The 18,250-nt window shown below is 54.6% G+C and overlaps 1 protein-coding gene across 1 annotated transcript in view; it reads left to right on the forward strand.

Moving 5' to 3' along the window:
* PTPRU (protein tyrosine phosphatase receptor type U) overlaps nucleotides 1–18,250 on the forward strand; it is a gene marked incomplete at its 5' end in the record, with an annotated part of 54,770 nt that overhangs the window by 12,805 nt on the left and 23,715 nt on the right. The window contains 10 exons of the mRNA XM_057379185.1: nucleotides 3,963–4,091; nucleotides 9,558–9,829; nucleotides 9,901–9,982; nucleotides 10,663–10,778; nucleotides 10,967–11,141; nucleotides 12,071–12,364; nucleotides 12,903–13,211; nucleotides 16,629–16,738; nucleotides 17,043–17,244; nucleotides 18,084–18,186. Coding sequence (XP_057235168.1) covers nucleotides 3,963–4,091; nucleotides 9,558–9,829; nucleotides 9,901–9,982; nucleotides 10,663–10,778; nucleotides 10,967–11,141; nucleotides 12,071–12,364; nucleotides 12,903–13,211; nucleotides 16,629–16,738; nucleotides 17,043–17,244; nucleotides 18,084–18,186 — 1,792 coding nt within the window. The remainder of the gene's footprint in view (nucleotides 1–3,962; nucleotides 4,092–9,557; nucleotides 9,830–9,900; nucleotides 9,983–10,662; nucleotides 10,779–10,966; nucleotides 11,142–12,070; nucleotides 12,365–12,902; nucleotides 13,212–16,628; nucleotides 16,739–17,042; nucleotides 17,245–18,083; nucleotides 18,187–18,250) is intronic.

An 18,250-nucleotide genomic window follows, 5' to 3' on the forward strand; every position in this document is an offset into this window, starting at 1 on the left:
GGAAAGAGAAGCCGTGGATCATGTCCCATGGTGCAGGAGGTTAAACAGGAAAGGTTTAAGTGTGTAATTAACTTTGAAGCGAGAGCAGCGTAGACTCTGCGGATGAAAGCACGCGGGGTGGGCTGTGGGCAGGCGGCCACGTTCCTCGGTGGCCACGGAGAATTAATTAGATGCTGTCCTTTGTACTTGGCTGTTTGGTCTTTCTTTTCCCTCCTCTTTGTGAATCCCCAGTGCCTCCCCGCCAGATTTCCTCCTCTCCATTGCTGTGGAGGGGGGTGCTGGGTGGCAGTGGTGCCCTTCTCCCTGGTGAATCCATTAAGCCACCTCCTTTTCTTTCTTTTAAAGAAAATTTAGTTCATCTGGTGTTTAACCCTTGTGTTGGTGCCCGCRCCTCTGCTCCCTGTGCTCTGCCTGGTGCTGTGGTGGTACCCAGGGGATGCTGTCAGGCTCCCTGATAAACCCCTCAAGCCACCTTTTTTTGCTTTCTTTTAAATAATTTTGTTTGATCTGTTGTTTAACCTCTACACTGGTATTTGTCCCTCTGCTCCCTTCTGCCTGGATCTGTGCAGGTGACAGCAGGACCTGGAGGAGGCTGAGCAGCACTGGAACCCATCTCCCTGGCAAATCCCTCAAACCACCTCGTTTTTCTTTCTTATTTTGAAAATCCTGGTCCATCTGGTRTTAAAGCCTGTGTTGGTGCTCATTGCTGTCTCCCCTCTGCCCAGGAGCGCTGTGATGCTGGGGGTTTTTGTGTAGGGTGTTTAACGGGGTGCATCTTATCCTTGGCATGGCCTGCATGGGGCAGGATCTGTGTTTGGGGAGAYTGAGGCAGCTTTGGGGTGTTCAGGCTGAGTCTGGGACACGTCCCACCCCTGGGGCAGGCCACCAGCTCCCTGCAGTATTTTTAGCTGCTCTCGCCTTGGGATTGCACCTCCCGCGCTCGCTGCCTTCCCCTCCGTGCCCAGAGCTGCTGTCACCCTGGCCTGGAGCCAGCATGGGGAGCTGGGGGCTCCTTGGTTCATTTTTAGGGCACATCCGTACCCAAAAGCAGTCTCACCCAGCTCCCACAGTCCCTGTCCTGCTGCCCTTGGGTTGGAACAACCCTCCCACTGCTGGAGATGGRTATTTTGGGTTGCAGCCTTCCTGCCCTCCTTGCAAATGTTTTGATGAAACATTTTTTTTCAGGTTTCTCCATGTTTCCCCCTTCTGACTTTTCACAGCTGCTGGAGCACTTCCAGCCACCCCCTCAGGAGTTGAGCTGTTGGCATTTAATTGCTCAGGTGTTAATTTTTACACCCTTAATTTTGTGATGGGGAGGGAGAATCTTCTGGAGGTCGAGYTTCTCCCCAGCCCTGTCCTTGGCTGGGCAGAGATGGTGTCATAGGCACCCCATAACTCACAGAAACCRAGGCTCTGTGGAACCCTTTGGATTTTTTCCCTGTGTATACAAATCATGGACAAATTAGTCAGGGAAATGGAGTGGCCAGTGGAACTGCCTTCGTTYTGTGCCGTGGATGGGAGGGAAAGCTCATGTCGGGAAAAGCCGTGGCAATAAACCTGTCCGAGGAGAGAGATGGATCGGCTCAGCCAACTGTGCCTCTGCCAGAACAAGATCTACTCTGTAATTGCCTTTTAAACTTGTGGAGCCTGGGCATGGTCTCGTGGGTGGCTGAGGATCCAGCTGTGGGGTGGTGGAGCCGTGGGGACACTTAGGTGTGGCACTGGTTGGTGGCAGTGGCTGTGCTGGGGGTGGCAGTGGGATTTGGGTGGGGGGCTGCGGTCCAGGAGGAGAAGGGGACATCTCGGACATCTCTCTCGACATTTTCAGTGGCTGGGAATAGTTTATTGGGGGTGAAGGAATCATTTTTCCCTGAGAAATGGGGCTCTGCCAGCCTGAAATGCTGTTTGTCTCTGCTCTGATTTCTCAGGCCAGAAAAAAATCCCCCAAGAACAAATTTCTGCCTCCCAGAATATCCCTCTTAGCAGATCTTGGAAAGAAACACTTGGGCTTTTTTTCTTTTAAATCACTTGGCACTTAGTCTCTGACACTGTTTTATTTTGAAATTTATTTTATTTTCCTTCCTTCCTGGAAAATTTTGACAGATTTGTGCTTTTCCTCCTGTTAGAAAGTGCAGCCAAGTTCCAGACTCTAAAATCTGACACGTCTCGTGGTGAGAGCTGAGGAGCAGGGGCTGCGGTGCGGGGGCACATCCGCACGTGGGCTGGGCAGACACTCCATTTCGGGAAGGGTTTTAAGAAAGCTGTGATGTCTCAGTGCCTCCAGACATATGAATAGGAGAGAATTTGCTTTCAGTTTTTTTAAAAAGAAGTTTCTTACAGCTCTGAGAGGAAAAAACAGTTGGTGATGGAGCTGGAATGTGCCCTCGTGCTTTAAAAAATGAGTGCAAAGGGGCAAAAAAGCCACAAATATCTTCTCATATTTGAAAGAGCTGGGAATTGAAATTTCTTGAGCATCTTACGGGCTTTTTTCCCAGTGTTTGGACTCGTGTTTGACTCAGTGTTGCATCCAGGCGTCCCTGAGCACCGGGGGAAGCGCAACCCGTGCTGGCAGCGAGGCCATTAACTGCCAAATCCCCGGGTGGCGGGGGGAGTTACTGATRTAATTTGGGATAAAATAGGAAAAAAACAGCAGCAATAATCCCTTGGCCCAGCTCTGTTTTCCTGCCGGCCCATTAGGGGATATTTGCCTTTGTTCATTCCGCTTGCTCAGGGCTTCCCGGGGCCCCTCGTCAGCCCGGCCCCGTTAATTAGCGCGGTGCCCTGGTCCCTGTAATCGTGGGTTTAATGAGACAATGGGGCAGTGTGAGCCGCGGGCAAAGCCAGGGCTGGATGGATGTGGGGTGATGGGGGGGCTGGAAAATGGGGGTGATTGGAATGTGGATGATTGGAGGGGGCTGGATGTGGGATGGAGGCTCTCTCTGTGTCACYTCACACAGGAACAAGTGGCTTTTTTGGCATTTGTGCCACTTSTCTGTGCTCAGCCGAGCATGCTGTGGAGCAGGGAGGTGCTGTGTGAACACTCTCGGGCCCCCAGGAGATAAATCTGTAATAAAATATAACCAATAAAAGGACTCACCGGTGCTGGTGGGGCTCAGGGCTGCGTTCAGGGGGGTGAAGGTCCCGGCTCACAATGGCCACGCTCGTGTCAGGCCCCTGAGAGCCCAATCCACAGGGCAGGGTTGGGGTCAGAGCAGGGGATTTCTGTGGCCATTGCAGCTGATGCCTTATCAATCAGGCTAATCTGAAAGGGAGGCCAGACAAACTTAAGAGAATGAGAGTAGACAGCTTTAATACAAGCATAACAGGCCTACTGGTACCTTCAGAGCAGACAAAGCCTCCTCCTGAGGCTGCACCCAAAATGGACACGGGGTCACAAGATCTTCACCTTTTATCAGTTCTGCCTTATTAACATACTGGGTCTTAATTCTCCAAGGATCTTTACAGGTGATTATGTTAACCACCCTAAACTTGCTCGCCCCAACTTGCTGTTTCCATATTTTGGAAATTTTGGGGCTCTCGGGCAGCGAGGTGTCCTTGGATTCAGGCTCAGAGAGGAATTGTTTTGTCTAAAGATGAAAGAACGGTAGTTKTAGTGCTGTACTAGGGAAGTACAAGAATACAGATGCATGAAAATAGAGAAACTAAAAATCCTARGGCATCACAGCCAAGGGCTGTTTGTTGGGGGGAACCCCTGGGGTTACCAGCCCTGGAAGCAGAGCTGGAGCTGCTGTCGGGGGAGCTGAGAGCCCTCTCCTGTCCCTGCTGGAGCCAGACTGGAGCTGTGGGGCCATGGCAGCACCGGCACCAAAACCCTCTCMCGGTGTGCTTGGGGGTGCCTGGAGTCCCCCAGCACTGCAGGGCCATCCCACCATCCTGGGGGAGCTTTGGGGAGGGAGCAGCGGCTCTGGGGGCCCAGGGGGCTGATGGCTCTGTCCCCACAGCTGGCTGCACCTTCGAGGAGGACGATGACCCCAACCAGTGCGAGTACAGCCAGGGCGAGGACGATGACTTCGACTGGGAGCTCCTCCGCAGTTACTTGGTGCCTCACCTGACGCCTGACCTGCCCCACGGTGAGTCCTGGGGTCCCCCTGTGTCCCTGGGGACCTCTTCCCCCAGACCACCTCTGTGTCCTGTACCCCAGGGCTGGCCTATGTGGCTTCTCCTGGTTTAATTCCTGCAGCATTTTAGGCTTGGTTTCTCTCTGGTTGTATGGGAAATGAGGAAGAAGACATGTTTCTGGCTTTTTCAAGTGTGGGGAATTGCTTGTGAGTTGGAGGCATCTCCAAAGTTTTGGGAACTCTAAGGAAGAAAATGAAAATGGACTGATTTTTAAATCACATTGGTTTTAAACTGTTTTTTGTTATTTTCAGGGTCCATCTCCTCTCTGGAGATGTAGGCTGGGGGAGCAGAACCAACCAGGCAGCTGTAGGGAGCTCCTGTGTCTACCAGGATGGTGTGGGCACCATTTCTGGGTGTCATTTGGGGGCTTTGCTTGCTCCCTGCTCCAAACTCTTTCCCTCTGTGACCCTGTTGATCCTCCCTGAAGCCATTTTTTCAGTGAGATGCGCTGGACTTGGGATGTTCCTTGTTTTTGGGACTGCTGGCTCCTGCCTGATCCTGGAGCTCAAGTCCTGTGCTGAGGGTGGGCAGAAAGACAGGYGAGCTGGTTTAGAGCTCAACAGTAAAACCATCCTTTTTTTATTTACTCAAGTATTACCTGCTTTATAGGAAACTCTTCACTGCTCCATCAACCTGCCTCCAGCTGTTTATCTTGTGCCTTGTTCATGCCAGGGCTTAATTTGGCTTTTCCCCTTCACTAATTCTCCTCTGCCTTTACCTTTTCCCATCACCTTTTCCTTCCATCCTGTCCCTGCTGGCATTTCCTGGATCCTGGGTGAGGGCAAACAACCCTTAGGGATCTGCTGATAGATCCCTGCTCCTCCCTTGATGATTTTTCCAATTGCTTTAAACTGAGCTATCCTAATTGGTGTGTGTCCAGGGCGGGTTTCCAGGGGGAAGCAAAGCTGGGGGTTGAGGTAGCTCGTGATGGAGAGTCTGAGATCAGTAATTAGTTGAGTTTTCTACTCAATATTCAGCTGTAATTTAAATTTGCAGTGAGCTGCCCGAGTTTAAAGCCTGGAGCCTTGCAGGGGGCTGAAGGGTGGAAAAGGGCTTCTCTCCCAACTTGAAGAGATAACCATGGGTCAGCAGGAGATGGGGGCTTAAAGGAATGCAGTGATTTTAAGCAATTAACTCCAGGATTGATGGGGAAGTGGGTGTGACATCCCAGGTCCGATGGTGTGAGCGTGGGGCATCGCAAAGTCACCCTGGAAGAGGATGCTYATCCCTGTCCTCCTGTAAGATCAGGTAGATGCTGTTTGCTTGTGGTCTTGGGGCCCTGGGGAGATGCAGGGACCCTGGTTTTGAGTGGTTTTACCCTGTTCTGGATGGAGAGTTGTGCATGAGGCTCCTGCAGCCCTGTCACCCCTTCAGTCCCTGCAGCTCGGGGGATCAAAGGGATTTCACAGCGCCAGGGCCTCTCYAGGGAGCACTTTCCAAAGGAGTCTCGTGGTCTCAGATTAAAATGAGTTTTTATTGGATATCAGCCAGTTTCAAGGAGCATAGGATTTATTGGAGTGGGTGCTGGCTGCTGGCCACCTGCTGCTACCTTTCCATCCCACTCTTCTCATGCTTTCTTGTTTGGTTTGGGGTTTTTCCCCCCTTCTCTTGTCTTGTCTCTATTTCMCTTAAAGATGATGGATGAGTCTCTCCCACATTGCAATTATGGAAAAATATCTCTTTATTGTTTTTTTTTTAAAGGAGCAGTTGCAGGGAGCTGGGTAAGGCAGGTGTGAGGCTGCAGTCCCAGACTGGCTTGGGTTGGAAGGGACCTTAAATCCCATCCAGTGCCACCCCTACCACGGACAGGGACCCCTCCCACTGTCCCAGGCTGCTCCCAGCCCCAATGTCCAGCCTGGCCTTGGGCACTGCCAGGATTCCAGGGGCAGCCACAGCTGCTCTGAGCACCCTGTGCCAGGGCCTCCCCATCCTCACAGAGAAGGATTCCTTTCCAAAATCCCACCTAACCCTGCCCGCTGGCAGTGTGAAGCCATCCCCYCTTGTCCAAAGTCCCTCTCCACCTCTTCTGGACCCTCTTCAGGCARTGGCAGGGGCTCTAAGGTCCCTCACTCTCAATGCTAAACCAACATATTTGTGGGTGTTTTGTTTTTCCTCAAATGGTGTTTTTTCCTAGATTTTCCTTCCAAACTCACTGACATTAAGAAACCCGTTGTGAATTGGAGCTTCTCCGTGCATGGAGCATCTGCTGTCCCTGCACAGTCCTGTCCCTGTGCTGGGGGATCGAGCTGTTGTCYCCACCCTGAAGAGCTCTGATGTCTCCATCCCATCCAAGGAGTTGYTCCTTCAGCTCTCAGCTCCAGCAGTGCTTCCCAACTGGCTCCTGCTGCACATCCATAAAACCTTGRAAAGCTGAAGCMGGAGTGTTTGGTCCYGTGGGAATTGCTGCAGTCTGTCCARGGGTCCTGTGGTGGTGGGAGRTGAGCCCTTGGTGAGGGGCTCCTCTGGGAGATGCTCAGCACACAAGTGGGGAGTGTTCCCTGGTTTGCAGGCTGGCTCTGCCATGGAGAAGGATCTGGCACACGYCAGCTCCATCTTCCAGTGGGATTTCCTGGAGACAGCTGCTGCAGTGCTCAGACCTGGTCCCTTGGCACCTCTTGTCTGGCAGTGCCGCCCTCTTCTTGTCATCCCACCTGCCTCCCCTGCCATCTAATAGCTCTTGGAATGGTTTTTTTTTTTAATTTATTTTTATCTCTCAGTGATTTTTGGGAGGAAAAACTCATTGAGACGGGGAATCAGGGGGAGCGGGTTCTCCTTCCTCTTCTTGCAGGCATGTTTGGGTTTCTCCTGGAGGGATGKAGTGGCAGGCAGGACCCTTGGGATGGGCAGCACAATGGGAAGAACTGCCCCTTCCCYGTGGGCAAGCAGGGCTTCAACTGGCCTTGGGCACTTGGGCACCCTGTGCCAGGGCCTCCCCACCCTCCCAGRGAACARTMCCTTCCCAACATGCCATCTAACCCTGCCCTCTGGCAGTGGGAAATACCTCTGCTTCTCTTGGGTTTGTTAAAAAACCCCAACCCACACCCTGGGCTTGAAGCTAATGCCAGATATTTACAGCAGAGGAGGATATAATTAGCACAAAAGCAAGTGGTTGGAACCTGCTTTTTCCAATGCTGCAACACTAGAAAGAAAATTAAGAGGGGAAAACAGTGTGTGTGGGAAGCCCTGCTGGATGAGAGATGCTCAGGTGCATCCCTGCTCCCGGGTGACCTTATGGGCATTCTCTGCCTTTTAAAATAACTCATCAGTGGTTTAATTTTAGTCTTGGCCTCTTTATTTCGGTCCTGTGGCTTTTTGTTTGTGAAGGAAGGGCAGAGGAAGGGGCTGTGTTTAACGAGAGCCCATTTGTTGATGAGGTGGCTTTGGGGACATGTCCCCTGGCATGGGGTGGGTCAATGGTCTCTCTCCACTCCTCTGTCGCCTGGACCAAATGGGGCTGATCTCATTAGAGCAGAAGTAATTTTGCTGGGGGAAATGAGAGGAGAAAAAAAGAGAAGCATGGACACAGTGCCTTCCCCTCGGTGGGWGAAATGAGCTGTGCCTGAGTCTGAGGAAATAAATTGTGATCATTTTATTTCACCCTGGGTAGCCACCCCAAGGGCTGGCAGGGCCAGGCTGCCACGCGGGTCAGTGGCATGGTGAAAATTTCCCTCTGCAGGGATTTCTTTCCCTTGCCCCAGCTCCTGTCCCTGAAGGATGAATGGGGAGATGTGTGTGGTACCTGGCACCATGTCACCCCAGCTGGTGCTGTGACCCCCTGGGTGCTCTGGGGTCCCCTCAGGTGCATGTCCCAAGTGCTGTGGTAGTGGATGGGTGCCCCCTATGACCCCAAATCTGTAGGGGAATGGATGGGTGCCCCCTGCAAGTCCCCTTCACCTTCATTAGGCTTTTCTTGGAGCTGCTCAGTGGGAGTCGATGGGAGGAAAGCGCCTGAGCTTRGAATTAATTAATAACGAAGCACTGACTGTCAGAAAAACAATGGTAGGCTTGAARAAATGGCCCAGCTTTGTTACTTACAGCTTCTGCTGGTATTAAAATGGAGATTAATAATCCCYTTGCCTTTGGTGAGGGGGAGGATTTTGTGGGGCACTTTCCCATCCCTCCTGCATCCCAGCCCCACAGCTGTGATGGATGGGTCTGGGAGCTGCCACGAAGGGCYGGAACTCTTGCATCCCCCTCCTGCCTCCAGATTGCCTAGAGTGTGTGGGACAGGGAATGATGCTGCCTTTGGGATCCCCTTTAGGATTGTTATCCTGCCTGCCCTGTAAGTAAGGCTTGGAGGCTGCACTAAGGCTCCTGGTTTTGCTGCTGGTGATTTGGGGTGATGGGAGATGGGATCCCAATGGCTGCTGGTGRTGGGGCAGGTCTGGGAGTGACATCCCAGGCATCCCCGAGAGCTGTGTTGCTGCTGCTCGTTAAGCCAATGAGTTTTTCCCCCTGCGAGTGCCTGCTGAGCACAGTTTAAACGTGGTGACAACTGTGTGGTAAATGATACGAGGAGCTGGGAATGGGAATTAAACAGCTGGGGCCCGGCTGGGGAGGGGGACTGGCACAGCCAGAACTCTGAGAGTTAAAGGAGGGCGGCATCAGAGCTATTGCTGACCTGGGGAGGCATCAGCTCTGATCCTCCCCTCCCCATCGCAGTGTCCCAAAGGCAGCGGTGCCTGACTCCATCCCAGGTCCCTCCTGTCCTGCCCCTGTCTCCGTCCCAGGTCCCTCCTGTCCTGCCCCTGTCTCCATCCCAGGTCCCTCCTGTCCTGCCCCTGACTCCGTCCCAGGTCCCTCCTGTCCTGCCCCTGACTCCATCCCAGGTCCCCCCTGTCCTGCCCCTGACTCCATCCCAGGTCCCTCCTGTCCTGCATATCTTCATGGGCTCTCATGGCCCAGTGCCCTGGGGGCCATGAGCATCTTTGTGGTCCCACATCCTCCACCTTCTCCATCCCTGCTGGCAAAGCTCAGGAGAGGTGGAACAGGGGGACTAGAGTAATAGAATCTCCTGAGTTGGGAGGGACCCCCATGGATCATGGATCCAACCCCAGCCCTCCCCAAACCCCACCCTGTGCATCCCTGGCAGCGCTGTCCCAACGCTCCTGGAGCTCTGGCAGCCTCGGGGCCGGGACCATTCCCTGGGGAGCCTGGGCAGTGCCAGCACCCTCTGGGGACAGAAGAACCTTTCCCTGCTCTCCATCCCAAATTGACCTGGCCCAGCTCCAGCCATTCCCTGTCCTGTTCCTGTCCCAGGGAGCAGAGATCAGAGCTGCAGCCCCCACTGAGCTCTGCTCTCAGTCTGCTCTGCTCCAGCTGAACACATCGAGTGCCCTCAGCCACCCCTCGTGTGGCCCCTCCTGGCCCTGCACCACCCTCGTAGTTACTCCCTGCTTTCCCCCTTGTCCTCGCAGGCTCCTACCTGATGGTGAACTCCTCTCAGCACACCCCGGGCCAGAAAGCTCACCTGCTCTTGCAGGCCCTGAGTGAGAATGACACGCACTGCCTCCAGTTCAGCTATTTCATGTTCAGCCAGGACGGTCACAGCCCCGGCACCCTGAATGCCTACGTGCGGGTCACCGGGGGCCTGGTGGGCAGCGCCGTGTGGAACGCRTCGGGCTCACACGGCCGCCAGTGGCACCAGGCCGAGCTGGCYGTCAGCCTCTTCTGGCCCAGCGAGTACCAGGTGAGCCCCAGCTGAGCCCTCCCCAGCCCGGACACCCCGGCCCTGGGTGACCCCCCTGTTTGGTGCCGCAGGTGCTCTTCGAGGCGGTGGTTTCCAGCGAGCGCAGGGGGTACCTGGGCCTGGATGACATTTTGCTCCTGAATTATCCGTGCTGTGAGTGCCATGGGATGGGATCTGAGGCGGGGGGGTGGCGTGGGCAGCTGGGCATGGAGCTGCTGTCCACTGGGGAGAGTGGAGCGACTAATGCCAGGGKGCAGCCTGGTGGCACCTGGGTGTGCTGATGTTACCTGGGCTGGTGGAGCTGCATCTCCTGATGCTGGGGCCCCTTTTTGCATCTCCATCCCTATCCCCAYTTCCAGCTCCAACATTGCTTCAGTTTTTATAAAACCTTGGAAAAGCACAGCCTGAACTTGAGGCCTAAGTGTCCCCATCAAGTGGGGCCATCTGGGCTGGTGGAAACCCAAAATCCCAGGCTATCCCAACACATTAGCTCTTAGGGTTTGCCCCGGATTTCTTCCAGGCTGGATAGGGCACCTGCCTGCTCTATCAATGCCATTCCCTGCATCTGGCACCTGCGCTGTGGGGTGCTGGAGGGGAAGGCTCATCCCTCCCTGGGACACTGGCTGTTCCTGTGGATCCCTCCCTGGGACACTGGCTGCTCCTGTGGGGACAGGAGCACATTCCTCATTTGACTGGGGCTGCCTGTCCAGAGTTTGGCTCAGCTGTGCCACCCTGGGTAGGGTTTTGGGTGTGGAGAGATTTTTGCAGCAGTGCTGCCATGGCTCCCATTGGGGCTCGGACACTTCCTCACCTCTTGCTCTGTCCCTTGGCAGCGAAAGCGCCTCATTTCTCCCGCCTGGGCGATGTGGAGGTGAATGCAGGACAAAATGCCACTTTCCAGTGCGTGGCCGCTGGCAGGGCCGCCGAGGCTGAACGCTTCCTCATGCAGGTGAGCAATGGGGGAGGTGAAACCACCCCAGCCAACCCCACACACGGCTTTCCTCCAGAGAAAACTCCGCTGGACACGGCAGGAGAAGGGCGATGGCCCTGCTTTTATCAGACACCATCTGGGGACACTGGCAGTGGCTGAGGCGGTGCCGCCGTGCCCCCGTGACACCGTGTGTTCCCCGTGGGCAGAGGCAGAGTGGCAAGATGGTCCCCGCTGCCTCGGTGAAGCACATCAGCCACCGGCGCTTCCTGGCCACGTTCCAGCTGGACACGGTGTCCAAGGCAGAGCAGGACCTGTACCGGTGTGTCACCCAGTCCCCCCGCGGCGCTGGCGTCTCCAACTTCGCCGAGCTGATTGTCAAAGGTGGGTGAGCTGCTCTTGCCTGCCCTGAGTCATGGATGCACCATTCCTGGTCCTGTTTGTAGAGGAAGAGGAAGGTGGGATGCCCAGGACAYTGGGATTACAGTTTCTCACTGTGGACAGTTGCTGTGTGTGGACCTTGCAGAGTAAGACCAGAAACTGCCTTTCGTGGTGGCCTTGGATCATTTATTTTTGATTGCAGTAGGTGGGAATTAATTAATTATGGTGAAACTGTGTGGCACCACGCTGGGCCATGTGTCTTATAAAGATAATTAAGGTTTGATCAAATGAAATCCTGTTGCAGCTGTTCAGGCCTTACTGCAAGTGATGGMGGGCACAGGCTGAAGTTTGAGGACTGGGTGGTGCCTTCCTGTAGYTGGGTGACTCCCACATCCTCTGGATGGGGAATCTGACTTTGTCCTGTGCTCTGCAGCACAAATTCCAGAATGGTTTGAGGTGGAAGGGACCTTAAAGCTTATCCAATTCCACCCCTGCCATGGGCAGAGACAACTTCCACTTCCCAGGTTTCTCAGAGTCCTCTCCAACCTGGCCTTGGACACTTCAGAGGTTGGGGTAGCCACAGCTTCTCTGGGCATCCTGTGCCAGGGCCTCACGTCCTTCCCACGGAAGAATCATTTCCTAATATCCAATCTAAACATACTCTTTGTCAGGGTGAAACCATTCCCCCTTGTCTGTTTCTTCATGCTCCTGTAAAAGTCCCTCTCCATCTCTTTTGTAGCCCTTCAGATACTGGAAGGCCACAGTTAGGTCACCCCAAAGGTTCTCTCCTGCAGCCTGAATGTGGGGGATTGGTGGGAAGAGAGGTTGGGAATGTGTTGTAAACAATGGAATAAAGCTGTGGTGTCTGTGGTTGTGCCAGCACTGTCCTGGCTCTGGGGATGTTCCACTGCCCCTTCTCTGCTCTTTTCCAGAGCCCCCCACCCCCATTGCCCCTCCCCAGCTGCTCCGGGCTGGCTCCACCTACCTCATCATCCAGCTCAACACCAACTCCATCATCGGCGACGGCCCCATCGTGCGCAAGGAGATCGAGTACCGCATGACCTCGGGGCCCTGGTCCGAGGTGCACGCTGTCAACATGCAGACCTACAAGCTGTGGCACCTGGACCCCGACACAGAGTACGAGATCAGCGTCCTGCTCACCCGGCCTGGCGAGGGGGGCACGGGCAAACCRGGGCCGCCCCTCATCAGCCGCACCAAGTGCGCAGGTGGGTGCCATGGGCATCCTTTGGAGGGGTCCCCTGGCACCCCGAGCCCTTCCCCGTTCCCGTGTGTGTGGAGCAGTTAACCCACGGCTCCTCTGTGTGTGTGTGTGTGTGCGCCATTGGCAGAGGAGTCTCCTCATTACCTTCTCCCATTCACGCCAACTAGAGCTGATTAAACTCCCTCCCATTGATGGCACTTGGTCTTTCTTGTCTTGATGACAACACAAGGGTTCCCACAGTGTGGGCATCTTTCTCTGGTTATCTGGGGCTGGTATCCTTCACCTCTGCAGGAAGGATAAGCCCCCAGGCGCTGCTGTCCCTGCAGTGTTGGTGGCTTAAAGATGTCCCCAGTGAYGTCCCCAGCTCTGTCTGCAGGGCAGCAGTGTCCTGTGCTAGGGCTGGTCCCAGCTTTGCAGTCAGGTTTGCTCTCTGCACTCATCCCTTCTGTCCCCATGCTGTAAAAGGGTTTTCCCTGATAGGACATGTAATCCATGAGGTGTTTTGCTTCCTCGCTCACCRCTCCCCACCTCTCTTCCCCCAGAGCCCATGAGGGCCCCCAAAGGCCTGGCTTTCTCCGAGATCCAGTCCAGGCAGCTGACGCTGCAGTGGGAACCGCTGGGCTACAACCTGACCCGCTGCCACACCTACACCGTGTCCCTGTGCTACCGCTACTTCGTGGGCAGCGGCCACAACCAGACCTTCCAGGAGTGTGTGAAGATGGAGCGCAAYGCCAACCACTACACCATCAAAAACCTGCTGCCCTACAAGAACATCCACGTCAAGCTCATCCTCTCCAACCCCGAGGGGCGCAAGGAGGGCAAGGAGGTGATATTCCAGACAGATGAGGATGGTGAGTCTGCTCAGGGAGGTGCATCATCCCCAAAAATGGAGCTCTGTAGCTGGTGAGCTGCTGGGGTGTTTCCTGTGCCATGGTGTGCATCCCTGGCTCTTGSCCCGTGGGCATGATGGGAATGGCTCCTGAGCCAAGGGGAGGCAAAAAGGATCTCGTACCCCTCTGTGTAAGAGGAGGTGAGAGAAAGTGGGACTGATGGTGTTTGGGGAGGGGAGATGCCTGTGAGGGACTCAGGGCTGGATGGTGATGTCGCTGTGGGCACACTGCCCTTGTCCTTGGAGRGGAGTTTTACCCATGGCTGGTCCAGTGGAGGGTGTGAGAATTGGCTCATGCCCGTCTCCTCACAGCACCAGTCATCCTCACTCATCCCTTATTGGAAGCAAAGCCTGTCAGCCACAATAACAGCAATTAAAACAATTAACGCTTTGCACTCAGCTAACATCTTTTATCTGCTTGGTCSCCGATGGATTCGGCACTGCTGCATTTCTGGGAAAGTTCACCCAGGCAGGTGCAGCTTTTCTCGGCTTCCCTGGTGCTCTTCCCTGCTGAAATTTGCTCTCAGCTGGGTTCAGATTGTGCAGATGAGTTCTGCAGTGATAAGGCCCTGGTTTTTGGCAGCAGCATTGCTCCTGTTTTCCCCTGGCTGTGCCTCAGGGTTGGGTTCTCTGTCACCTGAGCGGGAGGACATCCTCTGTGGAGGCTCCAGCATTGCTCCAGCACTTCTTGGTTTTGGAATCTCTTGCTCTGGCCCAGCCCTTTTGTGAGGATCCGCTCAAGCTGAAGCTGCTGGAGAGGTCTCCCGGGTCTGGGCTCACCTGCCTCTCGGCCTGACTGCAGCTCTCCATCAGCAGTGCCTGGGTCACTCTGAGTTCTGGACATTCAGTGCTTATGGCAGGAGCCACAGGACAGAGCTGGCTCCATGTCTGGTGCCACCCATCACGGGGTCCATCCAGGGCTGGCCTCTCCCGCTGCTGGATGCTGGGAGCTCAGGGTGGCCAGAGCATCCCTGGGTCTCACGGAGTCATCTGTTAAACAGGAATGAATTAATCTCCAAAGCACTTGTTAGTGTGAAGGAATTGGCAATTAAAGTGGAAGAAGTGGTCATTGTAAAGGATTGAACTGACTCCAGAGCCCCGGAGGACCCCTGAGGAGAAGCCTGCCGTGTATTCCCCTGCACAGACTCTCCATTGTGTGTGTGATGCTCACTCCTCTTTCCCAGGCTGGAAAGCAAAACCTGAAGAGCTGGAGCAGAGCAGGAAGTGTCTCCAGATCCTTTTTCACCTCCAAAGCCTAAATCCAGGGCTGTCCTCTGCACACCAGCACTTTCCATATTGCCAGAGCCTGAGCCTGCCCCAGCGGGGGCACCCACCTTGCCAAGGGTTTATTTTCCAGCTATAATTGCTCCAGTTGTTCTCACTGGGCTGTGACTGCTCCAGCTGTTTGCTTTTGGAAGATTAATACAGGAGATCCAGATGTCTTTTTGCCGTACTGTAATCACTCCAGCTGCTTTTCTCTGTGCCTCAATTAAGCGGGGCTGGTGGCTTCCCCCTTGGATTGAACTTGAGGCTGTGTACACATTCAGTCTCACAGAGATGGATCTATGGATATCCACCCACGGATATGTTGCAGATATTTTCACGTGTCTGGCCCAGCCTCTCCCTGCCAGCCTGGGAGGATGATGAGGATTCGAGCTCCTAGAGCTGGGTGATGAGCAGCTGCCGTGCAAGTGAACCGAGGTGCTGAAGGCTCGTTAATGAGAGGACCATTTATTGTGGTTTATTTTGGCATAAGGCCGGTTTTGGCAGCAGCATCAGCCTCCCCTTCCCAAGTGGTAAACCCTGGTTTTGGGCTGGACAATCCAAATAACTGGGCCAAACCAAGGCTGCTGTTCACAGTATCCCCCTCAGACCCAAGGCAGTGCTGTGCTGGGTGTGTGGGCAGCACACTGAGGGAAGTGTGGGCATCCACAGCRTGTCCAGTTGGTGTGTCCATGCCCCCGATGGATCCAGGTGACCCACAGCTGGAGATTTTGTTCTGTGCGTGCATGAAATGATGAAACTGAATCCCAGGGACCTGTGGAAATACCACTGCAGCATGCTGGTGCTGCAGGGAGCCAGTTCTCTCCCTTGCAGGCAGGGTGCATASAATGCAAGCCAGGATAAGTAGATAYAATTCCATGAATAAATGTATGTGTGCATGTATGGATAGCAGAGGGGAATGTGCACATGTGGCAGCTGTTGTGTGTGTCCTCTGCCTTTCTCAACCTGCTATGAAAGCACATGATGCCTGGATTTATATACATGAATATATAGGCTATATATATTATAAAATAAAGATAATATATAAATTATCTTGTAGATAATTATTACCTGCCTATAGGATTATTACCTATATATAATTATCCTATAGACAATAATTTAATTATGATACAATGTGTAATAATAGAAAATAATATGTCATTGTCTACATAGTACAGGCTATATATAATAATAGAAAATAATATATAATTATATGTAGTACAGGTTCCATATAGTACAAAAACAATCTCTGTAGGTACGCACTCTCCTGCCCTACAGGTTTCCGTAATTCTCCCCGAATTTAATAAGCGCCTGTGTACACGTGTAGGACATGGYGCCTCTGATTAAATTAACTTGTAAATCAGGTGTAAACGGCACATTTGCACGGTGGGAAGCACGGGAGGTGATCCCTCTCTCCCGGCCCCGTAATTACACCCGAACAAAAGCTGCAGAAAAAGCGGAGCAGAAGGAGGAGCTGCTGTCCCCCTGCAAGGAGAGGGGGCTGCTTTTGTTTGGGGATGCTGCCAGTGCCTTCCCAAGCCATCAGCTCTGTCCTTGCTGACCCCTCGGGTGGAGAAATCTGTGATAAAGGAGCGGATATTGATCCTGGCGCTACTGATCGCCGCCAGTGATTACAGTTATTATTGTGGTGCTGTTAATTAGAGGGGAGGCYGGGGCACATCGAGCCTGTCTGCACATGAGGATGCTGCTGCTCGCTGGCAGCTGATGCTGCTGGCTCCAGGGGGGATTTGGGTTGTTGGAGAAAAGGGAATTTATTTCTTCTCGTACTGAAGAGTGTGGTGCGATGTGCTGGTGCTTGTCCCTGTGCTGAGGTGCTGGAAATGGAACCTGTGGGGTTTATGCTGCTGTGGAACCTCCCCCTCCCATGGCAAAGTGTCACCAGCAGGTCCAGGAGCCCCAGTGCCTTGGGCTTGTCCCTGRGGAGCCACCAGCCCTGTCTGGTGGCACTGGCTGGAGATGGGTGACACGGCAAAGCGAATGTGATGGCTCGGTTGTGAGACACAACTACCACAGCCCCCTGGAGGGGTTTCCTGGAGGATTTCTCCCTCCAAACTGGTTTCCTGCTGCATCCAAGCACATCCCCTTTCCTTCCCAGTGCCTGGCGGCATCGCCTCCGAGTCCCTCACCTTCACCCCGCTGGAGGACATGATATTCCTGAAGTGGGAGGARCCGGTGGAGCCCAATGGCCTCATCACACAGTATGAGGTACGTCCTGGCCAGTGCAGCACCTGGGGGGACATGGGGACACRGGAAGGGCCCACTGAGGGRTGCATTGCAAGKGTCTGGGACAGTSTCTGCTCTTGGCCATGGGGGTTAGAGGCRGCTGCTGCCCCAGAGCCCTTTGGCTTTCCAGTGAACCTCTGCTTTTGTTTCACCTCARAAAGTCCCTGGCTGCCTCCAGGGCAGCATCCCCTCCTTTGAATTMATCCTTTTAATCCCTTCTCCACCCTAATCTGGGCTCTCTCCCCTCTCCCGTGGTCATGAGTGATGCTCTTCCCTGTCCCTGCAGATCAGCTACCAGAGCATCGAGTCCTCAGACCCAGCAGTGAACGTGCCGGGCCCGCGGCGCACGGTGTCCAAGCTGCGCAACGAGACGTACCATGTGTTCTCCAACCTGCACCCCGGCACCACCTACCTGTTCTCAGTGCGCGCCCGCACCGGCAAGGGCTTCGGCCAGACRGCGCTCACCGAGATCACCACCAACATCTCCGGTGGGTTCCCTTCCTGCTCCATTCCTGCTGCCAGGCCTTCTCCTCTGCTCGGGTATCCCAGGCTGGTGTGCAGCCTCTGGCTCACTGGCCTGGTTTTGGTGACCGGGGGTTTTTGGTGACAGGATGCTGTGATGGAAGCTGCCCTTGGTGATGGCAGCTGTGCTGTGAGCCCCTGGCAGTCCCCAGAGTGGGTCTCTGCCTGGGGAGTGTGGCCAGCCCGGTGCTGGCAGCCGGTGCTGTCTGAGCTCTCGGTGTACAAGCAGGGGGATAATTGGGCTTTGTTAATGAGCTGTGCAGCACTCGGGGCTGTGCTCATGTCCACSGCAGCGCATGAATTGCTGCAAATGGGCTGAGCTGACCCTGAATGGGAGCACTGAAACAAAGAGGCTCAGGCTGGACCCCAGCAGCTGCTGGCAATAGTTTGGGGATCACGAGGCTATGGCAGGGATGAGGGGGTCCCCCACCTTGGTCTGGGGATGCTGCTGGGCTGGCTCAGGTGTGTTTTGCCCTGAGGCTGGGGATGTTCTCGCTGTGCCAGTGATTGTGCGTGGTGCCATCCACGGGCATATCTCAAGACTGGATTATCTGAGTCCTGCCGAGGTTGGATCCCACTCTCGCTCCCTTCCTGCTGCCAGACTGGCATTGGTAACCAGCCTGGTGCACGCCCAGGAGTCCTCTCCCATCTCTAACTCTTGTTCAAGACCCAGAGCGGTTTCCTTTATTTGCAATAATTTTTGTTTCACCACYGGACGATGCCTTGCCCTGGGCAAAGCTGCTCATGCCTCAGTTTCCCTGCTGAGCAGGGGGAGCCCCAGGACTCAGGCCCGCTCCCTTTGCAGCTCCCACCTTCGACTACGGGGACATGCCATCGCCCCTGAGCGAGTCAGAGAGCACCATCACGGTCCTGCTGCGGCCGGCGCAGGGCAGAGGGGCTCCCATCAGGTASGAGGGGGCTGCAGGAGGGTGAGACCCCAGCATGGGGAGGCACAGCGGGGTTCAGGGAAGG

Source organism: Malurus melanocephalus, unplaced genomic scaffold (assembly GCF_030028575.1).
Source record: "Malurus melanocephalus ecotype Western Australia unplaced genomic scaffold, MMel_1.1 scaffold_393, whole genome shotgun sequence".
NCBI classification, from domain to species: Eukaryota; Metazoa; Chordata; class Aves; order Passeriformes; family Maluridae; genus Malurus; species Malurus melanocephalus.